General features: G+C 38.4%; 1 protein-coding gene across 1 annotated transcript in view; it reads right to left on the bottom strand.

The window, feature by feature from the left end:
* Window positions 1–22,965, bottom strand: part of LOC127673205 (zinc finger protein 433-like) — a 78,581-nt gene that overhangs the window by 19,517 nt on the left and 36,099 nt on the right. The window contains 4 exon segments of the mRNA XM_052168810.1: window positions 1,619–1,679; window positions 1,897–2,023; window positions 21,117–21,187; window positions 21,274–22,151. Of these exon segments, the coding sequence (XP_052024770.1) occupies window positions 1,619–1,679; window positions 1,897–2,023; window positions 21,117–21,187; window positions 21,274–22,151 (1,137 nt within the window).

Here is a 22,965-nt window from a genome sequence, read left to right as displayed (position 1 = left end):
TGATATGTTAGTTTCCATAAGTGAACCAAAACTTCACAAAGGCAATTGCTAGAGCTGATGAACACTGTCAGCAAAGTTGTTGGATACATGAATAACTAAAAAAGAAAATACAAATTAGTGGCCTTTGTATGTAAAAATGAGCTTGCAAGTGCAAATAAAATGGAGAGATCTCATAAAATTTGAATTTATTGTTGACACTTCTCAAATTTTTTTTACAAAATAAAAAACCTTGAGTAACACAGTATAGGTATGTTGGCTAAGTACATACCAAAATATTTTTGTCACAGATTTGTGAAGGTTCTCAAAACCTACTGTGATAATCAAAGGCTTTAATAGATTAATTACATGCTAAAGAGTTTACTCTTGTATAAAGATCGTAGAAAATACAAAACTTTAACCCATTAACTACATTTATGATGTTTCTCTGCATTATGAATTTTTCTTATGGTTTCTAAGATTACTGCTACATACAAAGGCTTTCTTTACCAAATTGCACATTCATAGCATTTCTCTCCAGGATATGTTCTTTTATGCATTCATAGATTACTGTTATGAAAATGTTGTTTCACACTGATTATATTTATAAAATTTCTCTTCAATATGTGTTCTCTAATATATTTAAAGATTACTGTGATATACAAATGTTGGGAACAATCAAAGGAAACTTGCTCTAAGCACTGCAATTTTGTTGCCAACCTCCATTTAATCATGAATTGAAACAAATTTCATGTCCCAGGTCATAGGGGACCTGCATAATTTAACAATATTCAGAAAGCTTTCATCATTTACTTTTGTTCCTCAAAACATAATGACTGTTCCTAACCATAATTTCTGAAAACAATTACCAGGTAATAATAATCCCTAACATAATACACTTGTGTTTCATACAGCTACAAATCCACAAGTTTAGCTACATGGAATCTTGCCCTAATGTAACCATGTATGATTTTGGGGACTTTCCCAGTAAAATTCAAAAGCCAATTAATTGCAAATGTCTAAGAAATTCAGAAAATCTATCAAAGGCAGAAGGCTACATATCTTCTTAATCTTTTTGAAAAAAAATGTAGTTTGTTTCTTTCAACATCCCTATGGTTACATGAAATTTATTCATTGTGATACATGCTGTATCTAATAAAAGACATATAACAAATGAAAGGTTTCTGCAATGCATTTACAAATTTGAATTTTTGTTTCTTATAAAATACAGTATCTAGTTTAATGACTCACCACTACACTATTCTTGATTCTCATAAACTGCCCTCTCAACAAACTTGACAATGTCAGTACAAGAATGTGAGTATCACCAACTTTACCATGGACTATTTGCTTATTAGAAAGTTTCAGCTATAAATTTAGCACAATTCAATGTGCAATATCTAAGTATTATGAGACTATACAGATCGGTAAGTTCACAGCATAGTTTTAACGGAGCAACACATCAAATTGATAAACAAAACAAATAACTGAATTTGAGGTACATAGTTTGGTAAAAATAGTATATTTATAGCTACAACTAAACAATTGATTTTTTTTTTAATTTTTGCTTTTTTCAGAGCTTCCAGAACATATCAACTTTTCTGCAGAGGCATAAGTGTATCAGCTTGCATATGAAAATTACCTTTCATGTCTTCTAGAATTTTCACAATGTTCTTCAATATGATGATCTTCCCAATTGTAGCCTAAAACACCATAGCGGAAAATGAATGATATATTATTAGAAATAAGGTAAAATTCAAGTTCTGTGAATTTTCACAGCGCAGTGAAAGCTATCATGAAAACTCAGCAAACCCAATTTATTCAGTTCAATCTTTATTGTTACCAATTGAAATAACAGAAGGTCATCAATAACCAAGAAACATTTGTTTCCTTATTTGTCAAAAGAATTCACAGTCTTACCTATAGCAGTAAGATTCAGGTACGTCTCCAACATCACATCTTTGTAGAGACTCTTCTGGGAAGAATCCAGCATATCCCACTCTTCCACAGTGAATGTCACAAGCACATCATCCAAAGTCACTGCATCCTAAAATATCCCATATATGTGTACAAAAGAAAGAAGTATATGGACATTACTGTAAAGTAAATGTATGCTTCTTTGAAAATATATTAATTCAGTTCTAGTGCTTCCTCCACTTATTTTATGACTCAGAATTTATCATCTAGTAACTATGTCATTTTTGAAGCAACTTGCATTATAAGATTCACCTGTGTCACTTCTGAACACTCGGAATAGCATATAGCCTTTCAAGAGAAATGCAATTGAGAGGGAGATGCAAGGGAAACAGATCAATAGTATTGAGCACACATCTGAAAACTTGTATGAACAATTACTAAATATAAAAATGATGGGTAAGCTGGGTGTATTTGCTCATGTCTTTAATCACAGAGGTGCAGACTGATTTATGTCATTAAGTTGGATACAAGCATGGTCTATGTAATGTGTTACAGGACAGAGAAAGTTATATGTTCAGATCTTCAATCCCCTGCAAAAAATCAACCAAGGAAACAAAAATGATAGAGAACTTACTGTTCCTTACTTACCTTCCTACAAAAAATTACACATTTACTGGAGTTCTGTATTCATTTTGCAGAACTGTTAATTGCACTAGTTTAAACTGCACCATTAATACAATTTTACCAAAATGGAATGCATGTTTAAACAGTTCCAAATGGACAGATGAAAATACTAGTAATGAAAACGTTGATCATAAATAAGCAACAGAGGGCAGGAGAGAGAGTTTAGCAGTGGAATATTCTTTCTGGTCTTCCACATAATGGTTGTCAATTTCTACCACACACATAGGAATGAACAACTAACTACCCATTACTTTAATATCAAGGGTTCTGAGACTATCTTCTGACAAAAGGAAAGATGAGGCATACATGATATTCATATCCATGCACACAGAGTAAATACTGTAATTTATCCAAAAATTCCAGAGAAAAATAAACAAGAGTGAGGCAGAATATTATACACCTGGAAACAATGATTCTGTAGCCTCAGATAGTACTGATGTAATGAAGATATGCTATCTTGAGAAATAGAATATAAACAATGTAATTGACAAAATTTCAAAATTAAAGATGTGGATGAAGAGTTGCACAAAAGCATATGCTTATTGTGCTAAAGCATTTCAATTGGCTTTTGTATTTTCTACATCAACTATCAGGACAGGAAGGGCTTCACAGAGAAAAAAAAATTGAAAAACAAAAACAAAAGGAATAAAATTAAAAATATTAAGCCACTAGGCTTGCAAAATAGCTTAGACTGAAATAGCAAATGTTTATACTGTATTTTAGGGACAGAGTCCAAATAGTGACTGCATGGGAGCATGAGAAAAAAGCAGAAGGATCTGTTTCAATCACAACACAGTAGACACAAAGAAAATAATTATCTTGTCCAAAAGAAATGCAGGGGGACACATGGAGCAGAGACTGAGGGAATGCCCAAGGGAAACTTGCCTAACAGGTAAACCATCTTATGGGCAAGCTCCAATCCATGACATTATTATGGATAGTCTGCTATGCTCACACAAATGAGCCTTGATAATTATCCATTGAGAGAATCCACTCAGCAGTGGACTGAAACAGATGCAGAGATCCAGAGTCAAATATTGAATGTACTGATAGAACTCGTATGAAGGAGTCGGAGAAAGGAATGAAGGCGCTGAAGAAGATAGGAACTCCACAAGAAGACCAAAAATCTCAACTAACCTGGATTATTGGGGACACAGAGAGACAGAGACATCAACTAAATAGCACCCAAAAGCTGGACAAAGAGCTCCAGCACATAAGTAGCAGACGTTCAGGTTAGTCTCCATGAGGGTCCTCCAACAACTGGAACATGGGCTGCCCCTAAAGCTGCTGAATATCATTGGTATCTGGTAACTGGACTCCAATGTCTGGACTCAGGTGGAAAGGATGCACTTAACCCAGCAGAAACTTAGAGCCCCGCGGTGTGGGGATACCCAGGGGACTCAATCAATTCCATTCTGAACCTGGATGTTATAGGCTCATGTTTATCCTGTGATGAAATGCATTCAGTCTACAGTGATCCTAATAGTCTGCAGGAGCTCCTACACAGTTCAAATTTCTAAAGTGTTGACTGACACTGTCAAGGCAATATCTCGAAGGTCAAATCTTATAAAATCAAAAAGCAAGTCATGTCTTTCTTAAGTACAATGGTTCAGAATACACCTTCGTCTTATATTAGCCAGGAATATACACTTCTTTTTCAAACACATTCCATACCTACCAGGAAACAAAGTAGGTTTCTATAAAATTTACAACACAATTTTTATCCCACATGCAATTTACACAGTTGTCCCTAACAAATGCCAGTGATAGCTTACCCTCTCTCCTGACTATGTCTCCTGGTGGATTGATAAGATCATATCTTCCTGCCTGACACTTCTCCCAACTATCAACATTAGCAAGCATTCCCTCCTGAACAAAACAGGTCAGTAAAAGGGGCTACACTCAGCCAACATCCAGTAAAAATACAGACAACAAAAAGTAACTCAGGAATAAAATTACCACCCAAACCAGATAAACCCAGAGACCAGTATCTAGACCTATTATTGCCCCAAAACCAGGTACTTATACATCTTCATTGGAACATAATAAAGATAAGCCAGGGAAATATGCCACCAAGTATTCCAATTTGTCCTGTCTCGGCAGATCCTCAAAAATTAAAACATGCAAGAGATCTGATACAAAAGAGGTTGTTTTATGGAAAGGACAGGAGTGAGAACCTGGGGAAGGGATAGAGGGACACAAGAGGGCCTGTAGACTGGAACACAGATAGGGAGCAGAGAGAACATGATGAGAGTAGAGAAAGACTTTAGAGGGGGCGTGTGTAGAGAACAGAAACAGGGAACAAATACAGAGAGCAGCTGAAGCTAGTGCTCCATGTATATAAAGCACACCTGAAAACTGCAGCAGTTAATGGAGGCAGGTAATGATTTAAGCAGGTGCTAAGTCCCTGAGTGCAGACCATTGAAATTGCTAGCACATGGAATACTACAGAGGCAAGTTTCACACACCCAACAGGGAAAGGAAGATAAATAGTGTAACAGTACGTATTGGTCAAAAATATTTGGAATCTAAAAGATTCCAGGCAATAATTAACCAGGAACACTGCAACAAACCAAAAGCAAATACTACAATTGACTGTAATAGAAGAAGAATATCAGCTCAAATGTCAAGAAAATAGTTGTAATGAAATCATAAATGAACAATTTCTAAACTAAAGACAAAGATTCCTATTAAGGTACACAAAGCATCCAAAATATCAAATAGATTGAAACAAAAAAAAAGATCCCCTTGCCACACAATATTCAAAACACTATACATGTAAAGAATTGTAAAAACTGCAAAAAAAAAAAAAAGCCACGTTAAAATGGGACTATTAGATTCATACCTGCCCTCTCAATGTGCCATGTAAAACACAAAATGTTTTGGACATGTGTTGCAGAATCAAAAAAAGCAGCCTTGATGTTTCTACAAGCAAACCAAAAGTCCAACTGATTTGGGAAGATTTAGCCATGATAGTGAATATATTCAGAGGACACTGCCTCATTGAGAAAGTAAGAAGCACCATTAGAAACCTCACACTCAGTCACTTCTAGCTTATGTTTCCCATCCAACCCCTGATAGGACCCTCCACTACAGCACCCACTGCTCAGCCACCTGTTCCTCCCCATTGTGGGCAGATGCCCTGTGCTTACCATGTCTCAATTTCAGAGCTTCCTTGAGGTCCCCTCACAGCACAGCATGGAACAGCAGAGCTCAGAGCAGGAAACAGTGAACTATCCTTGTCTGCACAGCCACAGTGAACTTTCAGAAAGGTACCCGGAAGATCACACCTTTTTCTGTGAATGGCAGGTCTGCCTGGAGGTCTGGATTGGCCAGTAAGCCTTTCCACGCCCCAAGGTTAAAGTGTGCTTGTAGTCCAGGGCCAAACTTTTTTCCAAACCTTAGGAGTGGTTTGCACTCCCTTAGCATCTGTGCGTGCCTTACAAGAGGACTTTCACACCAACCAGCCCTAGGGGACAACCAACAACTCCAGCTCAGGCTGCTCAGCTGACTGCTCCTCCCCTTGTAAATAAGGAAGCTGCACTTCCCAGGACCTAAATTCAGACCTTGCTTGAGCTTTCCTCACAGCACCTGCCTTCCTCTTCCTGTAATCAAGGTGAATATCTTACACAGCCTATTCCTCAGCTGCAGTGAAGATATCAATCTGACCCACAATGGCAAGGGTGCCCAGGCTATTAACTTTAAAGTGTGACTTTAGGAAATGAAAGTTTTGTTTTCTGGTTTCAGGGAAATTGCAGCTCCCTTTCACCAGAAGATAAGTCCTTGATTTTGAAGTTTCCCTTGGCAGACAGCCATTATTTGAAGAAGAGGACAACTGTCTCTGGGACATTATAATCTCCTTTCTACATACACAGAAAAATTCACAATCTCTATGAGATATGCTGATCTAGAGAACCTCTGCAAACACAACTGTTAAATTTTCCCCACCTTACCATGGAGAAAGATTTGCTGAATAATAATAGTGCTCCACAGTGTTTGTCATCTGTTTCCTGGTTTTCTCATGGGGTTGTTTCATACCTACTATCTGGTGGAAGGGAATTTTAAGAGGCCACAAAGCAAAACATTTGTTTCCTGAAATCTCGCTTTAATATTAAGAGCCTGGGAATCCTTCCACTAATGGGCCAGCTTTATATCGCCCATGCAAGTCAATAACAGGTTATCCTCCTTGATTTTAGGAAGAAGAAGAAGGGGAAGTGCTTTGAGGAATTCTAATGCAAGCTATGAAGTCAGGTCATGATGAGTGCAGGATCACTGCCAACAAAGGGGAGGAGAAAGCAGCTGAACAGCCTCAGTTGCAATGGTGTGTCCTCCTCCAGTGCTGGGTGGGGGTGCAGATGGATGAGGCTCTTGGAGAACAGGAACAAATGCTATTGGAGTGCAAACCTGAACTGAGATATGTGAAAGGTTTGGCACAGGACTGGAAGAACACTCTAACCTTGAGGAGGAGAAAGACTCACTGGCCAATCAAGGACCCCAAGCAGACCTGCCAACCAGACTAAGCGGAAGGTTCTTTCTGGTGCCTTGTTGAAGTTTGTTTTGGCTTAGCAGGCTTTAATGTTTCTCTGTGTCCTGCTTTGAGTGCTGCTCTTGGGTGCTGTGTGGTGACCTCAAGTTAGTTCTGTTTTTTAGACATGTTGACCACAGGATCTTTGCCCATAATGATTAGGAGAATGTGGATAAGCAGGGTAGCTGGAATGGTGTGTCCTCCCTGGGGCTGGATGGGAAGCATCAGTCAGATGTAGCCAGATGTGGCCACCTGTGAGGTTCCTTGTGTGCTCCTCAAATCCTACCTACATCAGGGTGTGACCTCTGAATAACTTCACCATCAAGGCTGAATCTGCTCAAAACATTTGAGCCAGGGACTTGCTTATAGTAATAATACAGTTAAGATGCTAAACGTGGAGAACTTTATTGTCACTTAAATCTACAAGTTCTGCTCTTCACATTTACCACTTATGTATAGGATCCAATTGCAGTTTATTTTTTGGCGCTTTTATAAAGCATCTCATGTGTTGGGCAGAACTCCAATATTAAATTGAAATACAGGACAGTAGAATTGAAGGTGTAAAGAATTTACCATGCTTAGGAAATAGTGACAGTAAGAAGCATTTAGCGGATGGAGGATGGTCTTAAAAACACCTCATGGATGAATAGTGTTCTAAGCAGGCCGGTGAGAGAGTAGGATGCTGGGGTTCACATGTTTGTTCACCAGGTTTGTTTAGAAATCTGTCTCCAAACCATCATGGGTACCATTGTAATGTACAACAAGCCAGTGTGAACATGTACATAGCAAAAAATAAGTCTAATACAAGCTGTTCACACTGTCATTACAGAGTCACAAACAGCAATAAGGACTGGTGCTCCTGAAGCCCCCATTTTCTAATTGAGGAAAGCTGAGTTCTGCCACATGGGATAGACTACACTGGGTGACAGCCATTTGCGATGGAAAAACATCTATGTACTTGCTGACAGGAGCCCAGCATGGTTGTCCTCTGAGAGGCAACTCCAGCGACTGAGACAGATGCAGGTAATCACAGCCAACTATTGGACTCACATTATGGATCCTTATGGAGAGTTAGGGGAAGGATGGAAGCAGCTGTTGGGGATGTCAATCCCTTAAGAAGACAAACAGTGTCAAGTACCCCAGATCCCTGGGGGCTCAGAGAGACAAAGCCATTAACAGAAGAGCACACATGGGCTGGTGCATGGCCCCAGGAATATATGTAGCAGAGGACTGCCTTGTGTGTACTCAGTGGGAGACTATACTCCTAATCCTGTAGAAACTTGATGCTCCAGAGAAGAATGGGGGAGGGGAGGTGGTGGTAGGTGAGTGTATTAGAGGAGTAGAGGGGGGAGTCATGAAGCATCCTCTCAATGGCAAATGGGAAGTGGGATTGGGGTAAAAGCCCTGGGAGTTGAGACCAGAGAGTGGGGCAACAATTGGAATATTAATAAATAAACCAATTAAGAAGTAATTACAGAGAGAGGGGGAGAGAGAGAGAGAGAGAGAGAGAGAGAGAGAGAGAGAGAGAGAGAGAGAGAGAGACTGTTGGATGGAGGGCTAGCCTTATGCAGCATGTCTTTCCAAGACATCCTCACATAAGGAGAATGACATAGCTACTTTTCAAATGCGGGAACATAATTGACATAGTCAATAACAGCCTGGGGCCTGGGCCTTGGGAGGTTTTCCTGAAACCACAATGTATTGAGAATAAAATAGAGCTCCTTTTCTAAAGCCAGGGATATGTTTGGGAGAGCTGGTAATGGTCTGTGGTCAGGGCCTTCAGGACACTTTATATCCTCAGAACCCAACTCTGTCCACCATACGGGGCTGCGGTTATCAGTCCCAAAGCCACTGTAGGCTTGGGCAGTAATGTTCTTGAGACAAGGTCATTTCTCCTTGTGTCAAATTGTTTGTGAGACTACCCCCAAATTTGTCCTACTGTATGATAATTTCTGCTGGCTTCATTGAAGTCTCCCATTTCTTTCAATTTTCCCTCTGTTAGTATAAAAGGCTTTATTCTTAAGAGCTTTATTTAGCATAAGATATGGCTTCTCTTAGACCTCCCCACCACAACTTTTATATATTCTACCTTCTGCTTTTTTTTTCTTTTTCATCCTCTAGGACTTTCAACTTAGGGCCCTGTCACTGAATAATGACCATCTGCATTAGGGCCCTGGTATATTTAGGAAATAATTTTAGGAATATCTTTGCTGTGTAAATCTTCCATTTGCCTATGGGACTGGACTTGCAGTCTCCTGCCCCTATTTAATTTTCTTAAGTATAGTATAGGGCCTGAAACTAAAAGAGCATTACCCAGAGCTGAATTCATGCTGTCATTAAATATATTTTAAGTAATATTTATTTGTGTGTAGACTGATTTCTTCCTGGGAAGGCATATTAATTCTAAAACATCCGTATATTTAGCTTTTTTAGGAAAAATGTTTCCAAAAAATGTTATGTTGACTCATGTCACCTTGCTGCCTGTATGATGCCACTCAGGGAAATGGCCTTGCTTTCCTCTTGATTAAACTTACTAAATTCTTCAGTTAAAAGGTTTTACCAGAGCAAAGTTTTAAAATTACCCATTGAAATCAAGTAGTGAACTATCCACTGTAGCAACAGGAAAAGGATTTTCATGTGAAAGATGGTTTCTGCCTTCAGAGCAGAAAATGAGAAACAGGTTAGTGTGTACACTGCACGGAGAAACAGGATAGGTAATAGTTTCATCACAACTTTAAGTTTAAGGCAGTCAGTTGCTGGGGACACCATTATGAAGAAAGACCTATTACAAGCAGGGTGAGTGATTTTGTAATTTCCCAGAATGAATTTAATTCATGCATGTTCAAGGACCTCCGTATAAATCCAGTCACACTGAAACTAATAGAAAAGGAAGTGGGGAAGAGCCTCAAGCACATGGGCACAGGGGAAATAAAAAGTGGAGTGCAGAACTACACAGATAGTTCTGAATATTGAATGACTGAAAAGCAGTGAAATAAATTTTCAATATCCTTAGTGATCAAGGAAATGCAAATCAAAACACTCGGAGGTTTCACATTGCACGAGTCAGAAGAGCTAAGATAAAAACTCAGGTGAAAGGAGATGTTGGTGTAGATGTTTAGAAAGAGGAACTTTCCTCCACTACTGGCAGGATTGCAAGCTGGTACAGTCACTCTGAAAATAATTCTGGCCATTCTTCAGTAAATTGGACCCAGCTAAACCATTCCTGGCCATATACCCAGAACGTGCTCCAACATGTAATGAGTACACATGCTACATTATGTTCACAGCAGCTCAAATAAAACAGATGTTCTTTAACAAAGGAATGGAAACAGAAAATGTGGTGAATTTACACAGTGGGGTTCTAGTCAGCTATTAAAAATGAATAATTCTTGAAATTCTTAGGCAAAAGGATCAAACTAGGATATATCACCCTCTGTCAGGTATCATGATCACAAAAGAACACACATGGAATGTACTCACTGATAAGTGACTATTAGCCCAGAAGCTCTGAATGCCCAAGATACAATTCACAGACCATATGAAGCTGAAGAACAGGGAAGACCAATTTGTGGATGCTTCAGACCTTTTTAGAAGTGGGAATAAAATATTTACGGGAGGTATTATGGAGACAATGTGACATGCAGAGACTGAAAGAAAGACCATAAAGAGACTGCCCCACCTGGGTATCCAACCCATATACCATCCTAAAACCAGGGAAGTGCTTTCTGAGAGGAGCCTGATATAGCTGTCTCCTGAAAGGCTCTGCTAGAGCCTGAAAATTACAAAGGTGGATGCTCACAGTCAACCATTGGATTGAGCTTGCGGTCCTTGATAGAGGAACTGGGGAAGGGACTGAAGGAGCTGAGGACATGTATTGTCCCATTTGGGGAGCAACAGTCTCAACCAGCCAAACTCTCAGGGACTGGTCTACCAACCAAATATAACACAGGCAGGAACTCATGGGACCAGATGCATAGGAAGAAGAGGATGGACTTGTTAGATGTTAGCAGGAGGAATAGCTTTTGCGCCTAGGAGGTTGGATGCTTCAGTGTAGGTGAATGCCAGGGTTGTAAGATGAGATTGGGTGGATGGATGGGGGACACCCTCATAGAGGAAGTCAGATGGAGAATTGCATAGGGGGATTCTGGGGGGAGACATGAAAAGGGGATGATATCTGAAATGTAAATAAAGAAAATATTCAATAAAAATATAAAAATCCTATATATACATATACATTATGCATATACACATATATACATTTATATAATTTGTATATATAGATATGCATATATATACATATGCATATATGCATACATATATAAATAAATTAAAAATGGAAACCTTGAATCTAAAGCAAGATTTCTGTTAATGAATACATACTATTTTCAATTTGGTTATAAATATGTTCACCCAGAATCTGCAAATTCAGTAGTTTAAATATAGTTTCACAATTAATTATATTTACAAATTTAATAAATACATTCCTGAGAGGTGAATAGGGATGTGTGTGGAAATGAACATGGAATCCAGAGGCTTTTGTTCCCTAAGACCAGATTTTCATGAAATTGAGAAATATCAAATTTTGGTGTTTGTAACTGACAATGGTTTTCTGCAAGCATAGTAGTTGGTCTTAACACAGAGCTAATACTTCATCAACTCATATTTTAAAATATAGATAAACTGAAAAATAATTGTACCAACTGATGTTCCTCCTGTGGCCCACTCCAAGTCTTCAGATATGTAAAGTTGTTGGTTACGTGGAGAACAAGGAAAATAGCTTCCTATTTTCACTTTTAATCCAAGGCCTTGTGAAAAATTCCAAATGATGAAAATGTCATACTCTGCACAGTGGTTTTCACTATGGTTCATGCTCACAGTTCTCCAATAGGATTAATAAATACCCTGGTTATCAACAAGGAAGACACCTAAATGAGATCCATCATAAGATGCTTATGTATGCACATCAATAAAGGGAAAGAAAATTTGACTTTCCCCTAAATTTTTAAAAATTTTATGAAAAGAATCTATTAAAGTAACCACATAGTAAAAACAATACACTTCATGGATAATTGAAAGTTAATATACTTCTCATTAATGTTCAATGCTAAAGCATGCTAGAAAAATGATTATGAGATAACAAGTAACATGGTGTGTGATGTGTGTGCACATGTTTGTCATAAATACTTTTTAAAAAGTGAAGACATGTATGTGCAAATGAAGGGGGATTCTGAATGTGTGTGAAAAATAAAGATTGGTTATGAGTCTTTCATGTAAAGAGAGTAAACATATAAGACATAAATATAAACTTAATAAAATATATAGTCAATCATTTATGGTTTTGTAATAATTGTTAATTTAAATGAGAGGGGAGCAAGGGGCAAAATACCCACCCAGCCACTTAACTTTTGAATGTCTATTTGGTCAGGAACAGTCCCCCAAAACATTTAAGATCTGGTCGGAAAGCTAGTGCATGCACAAATTCCAATAAATAGATTCTAGAAATATAAAATATAAAATATTTCAAATATAAAATTATATTGCTTTCTGAGAAAATGATTTCATATACTCTTGCAAGGCAAGACAGAGCACCCCAGTGTCTAGATAAATAGACTGAGCGTCACAGCCACCATGATGGTCAACCTCAATTGTCTACTTGATAAGAGCTAGAGTGGCCAGGGGTGTTGTGATTACAGCAAGAGAAAGAGGTGAGAGACTATGTTCTAATGGCGGTGTGGGGGAAGGGCATGCCTCAGTGGGCCCATGCCAAGGCATCGCTTCCTCCTGAGATTACCAGACACAAGACAAGGTATAGTACAGAATAGCGTTTATTCAGGGCATGGAGAGGGGAGTCAAGAGGGAAGTAGAGGCAGAGAAAGGCAGAGAGAGGGAGAGAGTAGAGAAGCAGAGGTGGCCATGACCATGTGGAGAGAGGAGGGAGGGGAGAGGAAGGGAGGGGAGCCCAAGAAGGGCCAAGAGAGAAGCTGAGAGTGAGAGGATAAGAGAGGGGGAGGGGCAAGCAGCCCCTTTTATAGTGGACCAGACCTACCTGGCTGTTGCCAGGTAACGGTGGGGAGGGGCATAACTGGCTGTTGCCAGGTAACTGTGGGGTGGAGCTTAGACAGAATCCTAACAAGGGGGTGGTGCCTCGGGGTGTGGCTGTAAGGGACGGCCTTGGTTATCTTAACTGGTGTGGGAAGCCCCACCCACTGTGGGCGGCACCATTCCCTGGCTAGGATCCCGGGCAGTGTGTGGAAAGGGGCTGAGCAGCAGCAGGCGTTCATTGCTCTTGGTGTCCTGATTATTTACACACCTGATGTGAGTGAGCAGCTGCTTCACACTTCAGAGTGGCATTCCCCACCATGAGGGACTTTACTGTGAACCGTGAGCTGGAATAAACCTGTTCTCCTGACAGAGTGTTTTATCAAAGCAGCAGCAGTGATTAAGATACTTGTGAATTGACCTTTATCCACTCAAGGTGGTCACGATGAAAGGTAATGTTGTGTTTTGTTTAAAGAATATTTTATTAGATATTTTCTTATTTACATTTTTTTTTCTTTTTTGAGACAGGGTTTCTCTGTGTAGCCCTGGCTGTCCTGGAACTCACTCTGTAGATCAGGCTGGCCTCGAACTCAGAAATCCACCTGCCTCTGCTTCCCAAGTACTTTTGTAAAATTTTTTTTATTTTTATATTTATTTATATTTTTATATATTTTATATTATATATACATATGTTTATATTTATATTTTTATTTACATTTCAAATGTTGTCCCCTTTCCCCATTTCCCCTCTGAAAACCCTCTATCCCGTCCCCCCTCCCCATGCTCACTAACCCACCCACTCCTGCTTCCCTGACCTGGTATTCCCCTACCCTGGGGCAATGAGCCTTCATGGGTCCAAGGGCCTCTCCTTTCATGGATGTCCGACCAGGCCATCCTCTGCTACCCATGTGGCTGGAGCCATGGGTCCCTTCTTGTGTACTCTTCGGTTGGTGGTTTAGTCCCTGGGAGCTCTGGGGTTACTGGGTGGTTCATATTGTTGTTCCTCCCATGGGGCTGCAAACCCCTTCATTTCCTTGGGTCCTTTCTCTAGCTCCTCCATTGTTGACCCTCTGCTCAGTTCAATGGCTGGCTGAGAGTGTCCCTCTCTGTGTTTGTCAGGCACTGGCAGAGACTCTCAGGTTACAACTATATCAGGCTCCTGTCAGCAAACACTTGTTGGCATCCACAATGGTGTCTGGGTTTGGTACATGAGCTGGTTACTGGCCCCAATATGCTTGCATTACCCTAACTCACCCAAACTGTTATTGCAACAACACTGAAGGTAAGAGGGGGCCTTTTGTCCACCGTCCATCTCTGCTGGCAGATCTCGAGGTAGCCACAAGATGGCCCACAAATTTGGCCAGAGTGAATAATATTAGGCAGAGAGAAAATAAAATCCCTGCAGCTTTTTCAGACAGGGTCATGGAGACATTTTTGACAATACACACCATGGATCCTGAATCACCAGAAGCAAAGGCAGCAGTGGCTTGAGCTTTTGTCAATCAGGGAACACCAGCTATGAAGACAAAGCCCCAGAGGGTGGAGTAGTTAGGAAAGAGTTGTCTAAGAGATTTAAGGACAGTGGCACAGAGAGTGTTTAATGGAGGACAGACTGCAGAGGAGACACAGATGGGAGGACAGTAGCAACAGACTGGAGACCTGGGAAAGATCCTGTTGTCAGCCAAGGCCAAATCAGAAGACCATGAGTGATGCCTAAAAAGGATATAAGGGGGCCCTGAGAATCAAAAGTGCCCCACCACAAGACCAGGGTTACCCTAAAAGTAAAATGGAAACCCACCAGCTTTTGTTGATACAGTTCAACATTATGTCTTACTAAAACCTACAGATAGACACTCTTCATCAGTTTATAAATGAATTATCAGTGGCAACAGAATCAAAATAAAAATACAGGACTTCTTATTTGCCTTGAAAAATTCAGATTATTTAAGACACTGCTGAAAAGGGCCTTACTCTACCAACTTTAGCTGACCTTTGTAGACCTGGGGAATGCATACTCAGACCAGGGCTCCTGTCATAAGCCAATGGCCAATGTGACACCAATTAATCAATCAATCAACCTACAGTCAGTCACAAACCTGCAGTTCACAATCAATCAGTAATCAATCGAGTCAGTTTTTGGTCCAGTGAAGACCAAAGTAATTGAGTACTTGTCAGTTGTTTAGTTATATTGATTGTTGATAAATTATCGATTATATCATGTGTTAAATATTGATCATTGATTAATATTCAACCAATGGTTACTATTTATTGATCATTGATTCCTTGACTGATTGGCAGCTCATTACTGGCTGGTCATCGACTACCTGTCTGTTATTGATCACTAATCAAGTGACTGATTGGCAGGTGAACATTTGATTGGCCCCTGACTGAATACTGATCAATGGATGATCAGTTACTGATTGATTTGTGTTCAATTCCAATTACTGATCTCTTACGGATGACCAATTGACCTCTGGTTAAAGATGATAACAGAATGTCTCATTGTCAGACTCCCTCCTTGAATGCCCCCAGGATAACTTCCCAACTGACCTGCTGCCACACCCAGACCTCACTGGATGAGCCTCTGTATGGCTGCTCAGATAGATGCAGGGGTAACGAGATTCACCAAAGGCAGCAGCCTCATTCAGGATGGACAGAGGTATGCTGGGACAACGGTGGTGTCAAATACAGAGATCACATGGGCAGAACCACACCCAGCAGGAATGTCAGCCCAGAAATCTGAACTGGCAGCTCTGAAAAAGACATTAATGGTAAAAAAGGATATTAACGACATTAAAGCCACTTCCTGTGGTGTACGATGACTTCCTATTATATCACAGTCACATTCTGTCAAGACACAGCCACTTCCTATGACAGTGGTGGTCACTTATGGCTATTGAATGGGCACTTCTTCTTAAAGCGAGCCACTTCCTGTGATGTACACTCACGTCCTATTATGGCCAGTCACTGCCTGTCACATCACTGCCACTTCCAGGTGTAGTACAGTCACTTACTTCAAATGGTCACTTCCAGTTCAGATGTGTCTGCTTCCTGTGGGTTCATAGACTTGGGCATGCCCTCCACATTGTGGTCAGATTATCTTTTCGCCACAGTCAAGACACAGATTGCTGGTGTGCCATTGCTGCCTCTCATATCCACGGGGAGGAAAGGAGCCTTCTGATGAGCAAGGACAAACTCCATCCCACAGAGCAACAAGACAGCCCTGAGAGTGGCTCCTAGAAATTGGGCTCCTCATGTCCTTGACTGCACCAGACCCAGGAGATCCCACACTGTATGATCAGACAAAAAACCCATTGATGTTTCAGTGCTGTAGGAGGTGAGGGAGGACAGCTAACTGACTACTAACTAATTGTGTGAGAGAAAATGGGTCTACACAGAAATAGAGGAAGAAATTAGAGACTTTCTAGAGTTCAATGGAAATGAATGTGCTATATGCACAGTCTCATGGAACATAAAGAACATGAAAGTGGAGCTAAGAAGAAAGTTCACAGCACAAAATGCCTACATGAAAAAATTTCAGAGCTTTCATGCTAATAAATTAACTGCACACTTTAAAGCGTACAACAGAAGAAAATGAGGGAGTAATGAAAACAAGAAGGAGACATCAAGATATTATAAATTTTGGGGGCTGAAATCAATAAAATAGAAGAGGAACAATTCAAAGAATTAATGAAACATGGAGTTAGTCTTTTGAGTCTTTTATTTGAGAAGATAAACAAACCTTTATTAAAAGGTAAAGAATATACGATTTTATGAAATCTAAAATGAAATTGGAGATAAAATAACAGAAAATTAAGAAATCCAGAGAATGGTAATGACATAGTTTTAAAAAGGGTGCATTCCACCAAATTGGAAATTCTAAAAGAAGTGGATAATTTCCTCAATAGATTCCACATACCAAAAATAAATGAAACTAAGAGAACCAACTTCAACAGACATAAACTAGGAAAACAGAATTCATCACAAATATGCCACCAATACAATCAAAGGACATGAGCTTTAGGGTGGAATCCTACAAGACTTTCAAAGAGGTTTTAACAAGAATACACGTCAGTGTATTTAACAATATAAAAGCCAAAGAAATATTAGGCAATTTATTTTCTGAACCCATGATGACTCAAATATCCTGTCAGTAAAGACTAAGCAATAAAACAGAATTACAGACCAATTTTCCATAAAACCATAGAAGCAAAAATACTTAAGAGAAAAAACAAATACAATAAAATACAAATCACATCAGAAGATCATCCACTGTGATCAATGAAGAAGGCTTCATTCAAGAAACACAGTGATGATTCAACATAATGGAATTAAAATGTAAGGAAAAAGAAGAACTCATCATCTCATGAGATGATGTAAAATTCTCTGACAATATTCAACACCACTTTATGATAAAATTCATGCAGAGATTAAGGATACAAGGGGCATGCCTGAACATAAAAATGTCATTTTACAGCAAGTCCAGAGCCAACCTTAAATTAACTGGACAGAAATTCAAATTAATTCCACTAATTCCTAAACTAGACAAGATGTTCCATTCTCTCTATAACTATCTATTCAATATATTATGTAAATGTAAGGTAGAGCAATAAAACTGAAGGAGAGGAAGATAATATAAATTAGAAAGGAGGAAGTAAAATTATCTTTCTTTGCAGCTGATATGTTAGTTTCCATAAGTAAACCAAAACTTCACAAAGGCAATTGCTAGAGCTGATGAACACTGTCAGCAAAGTTGTTGGATACATGAATAACTAAAAAAGAAAATACAAATTAGTGGCCTTTGTATGTAAAAATGAGCTTGCAAGTGCAAATAAAATGGAGAGATATCATAAAATTTGAATTTATTGTTGACACTTCTCAATTTTTTTTACATAATAAATAACCTTGAGTAACTCAATATAGGTGTGTTGGCTAAGTACATACCAAAATAATTTTAATCACAGATTTGTGAAGGTTCTCAAAACCTACTGTGATAAGCAAAGGCTTTAATAGATTAGTTATAGGCTAAAGAGTTTACTCTTGTATAAAGATAGTAGAAAATACAAAACTTTAACCCATTAACTATGTTTATGATGTTTCTCTGCATTATGACATTTTCTTATGTTTCTACGATTACTGCTACATACAAAGGCTTTCTTTACCAAATTGCACATTCATAGCATTTCTCTCCAGGATATGTTCTTTTATGCATTCATAGATTACTGTTATGAAAATGTTGTATCACACTGATTATATTTATAATATTTCTCTTCAATATGTGTTCTATAATATATTTAAAGATTACCTTGATATACAAATGTTGGGAACAAGCAAAAGAAACTTGCTCTACGTACTGCAATTTTGTTGCCAACCTCCATTTAATCATGAATTGAAACAAATTTCAAGTCCCAGGTCATAGGGGACCTGCATAATTTAACAATATTCAGCAAGCTTTCATGGTTTACTTTTGTTCCTCAAAACATAATGACTGTCCTTAACCATAATTTCTGTTATTAATGTTTTATTCCTAAAAATAAAATGCCTGTTCCTAACTACAAAAGAACAACTTGTTGTGATAGGACAAACCAAAAACCTACATTCTGTATCATTTGACATCGAGTAACAACAGTAGAAAATCCTGATTGGTGGGAAATATACCTGTAACAGCATGTATGTTCAGAGTTTTTAGTTTTGAAATCTATATCAGTTTCTGGCTCAAGGCAGGGACAGGATCGGGTGATTCAGATTAGCTTCTAAATATATTTCTAGTCCAGATTAATCAGTAACTACTTGACTACAAAAGATTTTTATTATTTGCCATGTCCTTGTGTTTGAATTATGTTGGAACTCAGGGGATCCCATAACATAAAGGTTTTACCACATTGCTAACATTCAAAGTATTTCTCTACAGAATGAATAATATCATAATGATGAAGACTATAGAGGTGTACAAACACTTCATTATACTAAACACATTCATGAGGTCTCTCTCTAACACATTCTTTCAAGAAAATGAAGACTACAGAACTGTGCAAATTCTTGACCGCATTAAATTCACTCACAGTGCTCCTGCATTATCATTTTCATTGCTATGTAAAGTCACAATGAACAAGACAACTCCTATAAAAGCAATCATCTAATTGGGGCTGGCTTACAGTTTCAGAGGTTTTTGTCCATTTCATCATAGCAGGAAGAATGCCAGGAATGAAGGCAGACATTGATGCTGGAGAGGAAGCTGGGAGTTTGCATCTTGATCCAATGGCAACTAGGAAGAGACTGTCTTCCAGGGACCTTCAGCTCTTCAGCACCTGTAGGAATTCCAAAGCCCAACCACACAGCAATGCACTACCTCCAACAAGGTCACATGGCAGCATAATGCCACTCACACAGGTGTCATATTTAAATTACCCCATTCCACTGCCTGGCCTCATATTATTGTTCAAACGAATGAGTCTTTGGGGATCATACTTAAACATGGAGAATACATGAGTGACAGCTGCAAAAGTCCCCATTATCTAAAGCAGTCTCAAAAATGTTAAGAGTCCAAAGGACAAAGAGTCTTCTGATATGAATCCTTTCATGTAATCATGTTCAAAAACATAAAAGCACATCATATACCTCCACATTCACAGTATACACTACACCATTCCTAAAGGCAGCATGAGAAATAGTGGAATTAAATAAGACCCAAGCCAGCTCAACAGTCTCCAAACTCTTTATCTCCATATGTGTTGTCAAAGTGTTCTTCAGATCTCCAAATCCTTTCTTCTTTGTTCAATGCAGCAAAATTTTTTGTGTAGTTTTTAGTCCCGGAAAGAAGTTTTCCTGAGCAGGTAACACACAGTTCTAACATCACATAATTTTGGGGTCTTCTTAATTCAATGTCCAGGATCCACACATGCTCATCTCTACTCCTTCGAAGAGATTGGGTCACTTCTCCAGTTCTGCCCTCTGTATCACTCTAAGCTCTCTTTGACTCCACTCTCCTATTCCTTTTGTTCTTGCTGCTCATCCCATTGTAAATGCATCTTCACTATGCTGGGTTCTTCTACTGCAACTAAGCTTGACCAATAGACTCCCTTATGCTCACTCAATGATGCCAAGCCTCACCTGCTCTGCATGACAACATCATGTATTTGAAACCAGTACCACCTGGGTGATTCTTACACATGACCGAGTCTAGCTGCTCCACTAGGTCCAAACTTGTTGATCTCTGACACACCTTCTTTGTCACTCCAAAAACACTACCCAGAAGATTTTACTCCAGTGATATTTATTTATTCTCCATAGCCTCTAATTCTTTATCTACAGCTATTCAGCAATAATTGTCTCACTAGTCCCTTATATCTTGCTGCTAAATCCAGAGCAACGTAGACAAAGCTGCTGAGTTCTTCTGCTTGCTGGCACTGAAACATCTCACCTTCTATTACATTATTACCAGTTTCTATTTTTCAAACAATTCACTGCCTAAGCTTGGCTGTCCTAGAACTTGCTCAGTAGATTAACATTGAACTGAGAGATGTCCATGGCTCCATTTCCTGAATGCTGTGGTAAAAATCATGAAACACCATGCCTGGACCTTTTTAGATCTGAAATTGAAAACCCAGAATCACAAACATAATCTATCCCTCTGACTTTGACACATGCATATATCTTCGTATGTCCACAGGAAAACAATTACCAGGTAATAATAATTCATAACATGATACACTTGTGTTTCATACAACTACAAATCCACAAGTTTAGCTACATGGAAACTTGCTCTAATGTAACCATATATATAATACCATTGAATATCCTTAATAACAGGATTTAGATTAAGTCAACTTCCTGGTGGTGCTTTGCTCTTTGAACCTTACATTTTGTATTTTTCTTTTATAAGTTTGCTATGTTTGATCAAAATTGTTAGGTCAAATTCTATGTTGTTTGTGTTTGATACTTCCTTTGTCAACGCAATTAATGTAAACCTCTTTACCTTAATCTCTAGGAGATTATGCAAACAAGGGAAATAGGCAACATTCTTTGCCAAATCATCATAAGAACCATCTGAGGAGATGAAATAATCCAAACCACCGATCTCTACCTTAATCCTAATCCAATGGCCTCTTAACTCCCACTATATTCATGATTACATTCATTAGACTCTTCTCCAGCCTGTATTCTTTCATGTCTTTGGAGATGACTGCGTGTTGCAAAGGCTTTACCACATTGACTACATTCATAAGGTTTCTGTCCAGTATGTGTTCTTTTATGTCTTTGGAGAGTACTGTGACCTGTAAAGGCTTTACCACATTGATTACATGCATAAGGTTTCTCTCCAGTATGTGTTCTTTTATGATATTGGAGATGACTGGTTGTTGCAAAGGTTTTACCACATTGATTACATGCATAAGGTTTCTCTCCAGTATGTGTTCTTTTATGATATTGGAGATGACTGGTTGTTGCAAAGGTTTTACCACATTGATTACATTCATAAGGTTTCTCTCCAGTATGTGTTCTTTTATGATATTGCAAAGTACTGTGCTGTGCAAAGGCTTTACCACATTGATTACATTCATAAGGTTTCTCTCCAGTATGTGTTCTTTTATGATATTGCAAAGTACTGTGCTGTGCAAAGGCTTTACCACATTGACTACATTTATAAGGTTTCTCTCCTGTATGTGTTCTTTTATGATATTGGAGATTACTCAGTCTTGCAAAGGCTTTACCACATTGATTACATTCATAAGGTTTCTCTCCAGTATGTGTTCTTTTATGATATTGGAGATTAATCAGTCTTGTAAAGGCTTTACCACATTGATTACATTCATAAGGTTTCTCTCCAGTATGTTTTATTTTATGACATTGGAGATAACTCAGTATTGCAAAGGCTTTACCACACTGATTACATTCATAAGGTTTCTCTCCAGTATGTGTCATTTTATGTCTTTGTAGATTACTGAGATTTGCTAAGACTTTACCACATTGATTACATTCATATGGCTTCTCTCCAGTATGACTTCTTACATGCCTGCAATGATAATTGACACATGTTGAATCTTTACAACATTCATTAACCTGATCAATAGTTTTATCAATATGAATTAAGATTATATATTTGTCTAATGGTAAAGATGCATTAGATCTTAAGGTTTTATAACTTCATATGTTCATGGTGATATCTCTCTCTCTTTTTGGTTTGTACAAGATATGTGTGATGGTTATTACATGACTCCTATTAATAACATACTTTTTTATATGGAATTTTTCTGTGATGTATTTCTCCTATGTGAAAAAAAACTGGAAAAACCCAGAATTTAAAAAAAACTGATTTCATTCATAATTTTTCCTGTGGTATTAATTACACTACATTTGACACTGAACCAGGACAAGTAGAAGAATTTCCAAATTCCTAGTACTCATAAAGGTTTTCTATGGTATGATTTTGGGGATTTTCCCAGTAAAATTAGAAAGCCAATTAATTGGAAATGTCTAACAAATTCACAAAATATACTGAAGGCAGAAGGCTACACATCTTCTTAAACTTTTTGAATAAAAATGTAGTTTGTTTCTTTCAGTATCCCTGTGGTTTCATGGAATTTATTGTGACACATGATATATTTAGTAAAAGAAGAATAACAACTGAAAGTTTTCCCCATTGCACTCACACAATTTGAAATTTTGTTTCTCATAAAATGCAGTATATAGTTTAACGTCTCACCACTACACTATTCTTGATTCTCATAAACTGCCCTCTCAACAAATTTTACAATGTCACTACAAGAATATGAGTATCACCAACTTTACCATGGACTATTTGCTTATTAGAAAGTTTCAGCTATAAA

This window comes from Apodemus sylvaticus, chromosome 22 (assembly GCF_947179515.1).
Source record: "Apodemus sylvaticus chromosome 22, mApoSyl1.1, whole genome shotgun sequence".
Taxonomy (NCBI): domain Eukaryota; kingdom Metazoa; phylum Chordata; class Mammalia; order Rodentia; family Muridae; genus Apodemus; species Apodemus sylvaticus.
The sequence above is the reverse complement of the archived record's forward strand: the minus strand, read 5'-3'. Positions and strand labels throughout refer to the sequence as shown.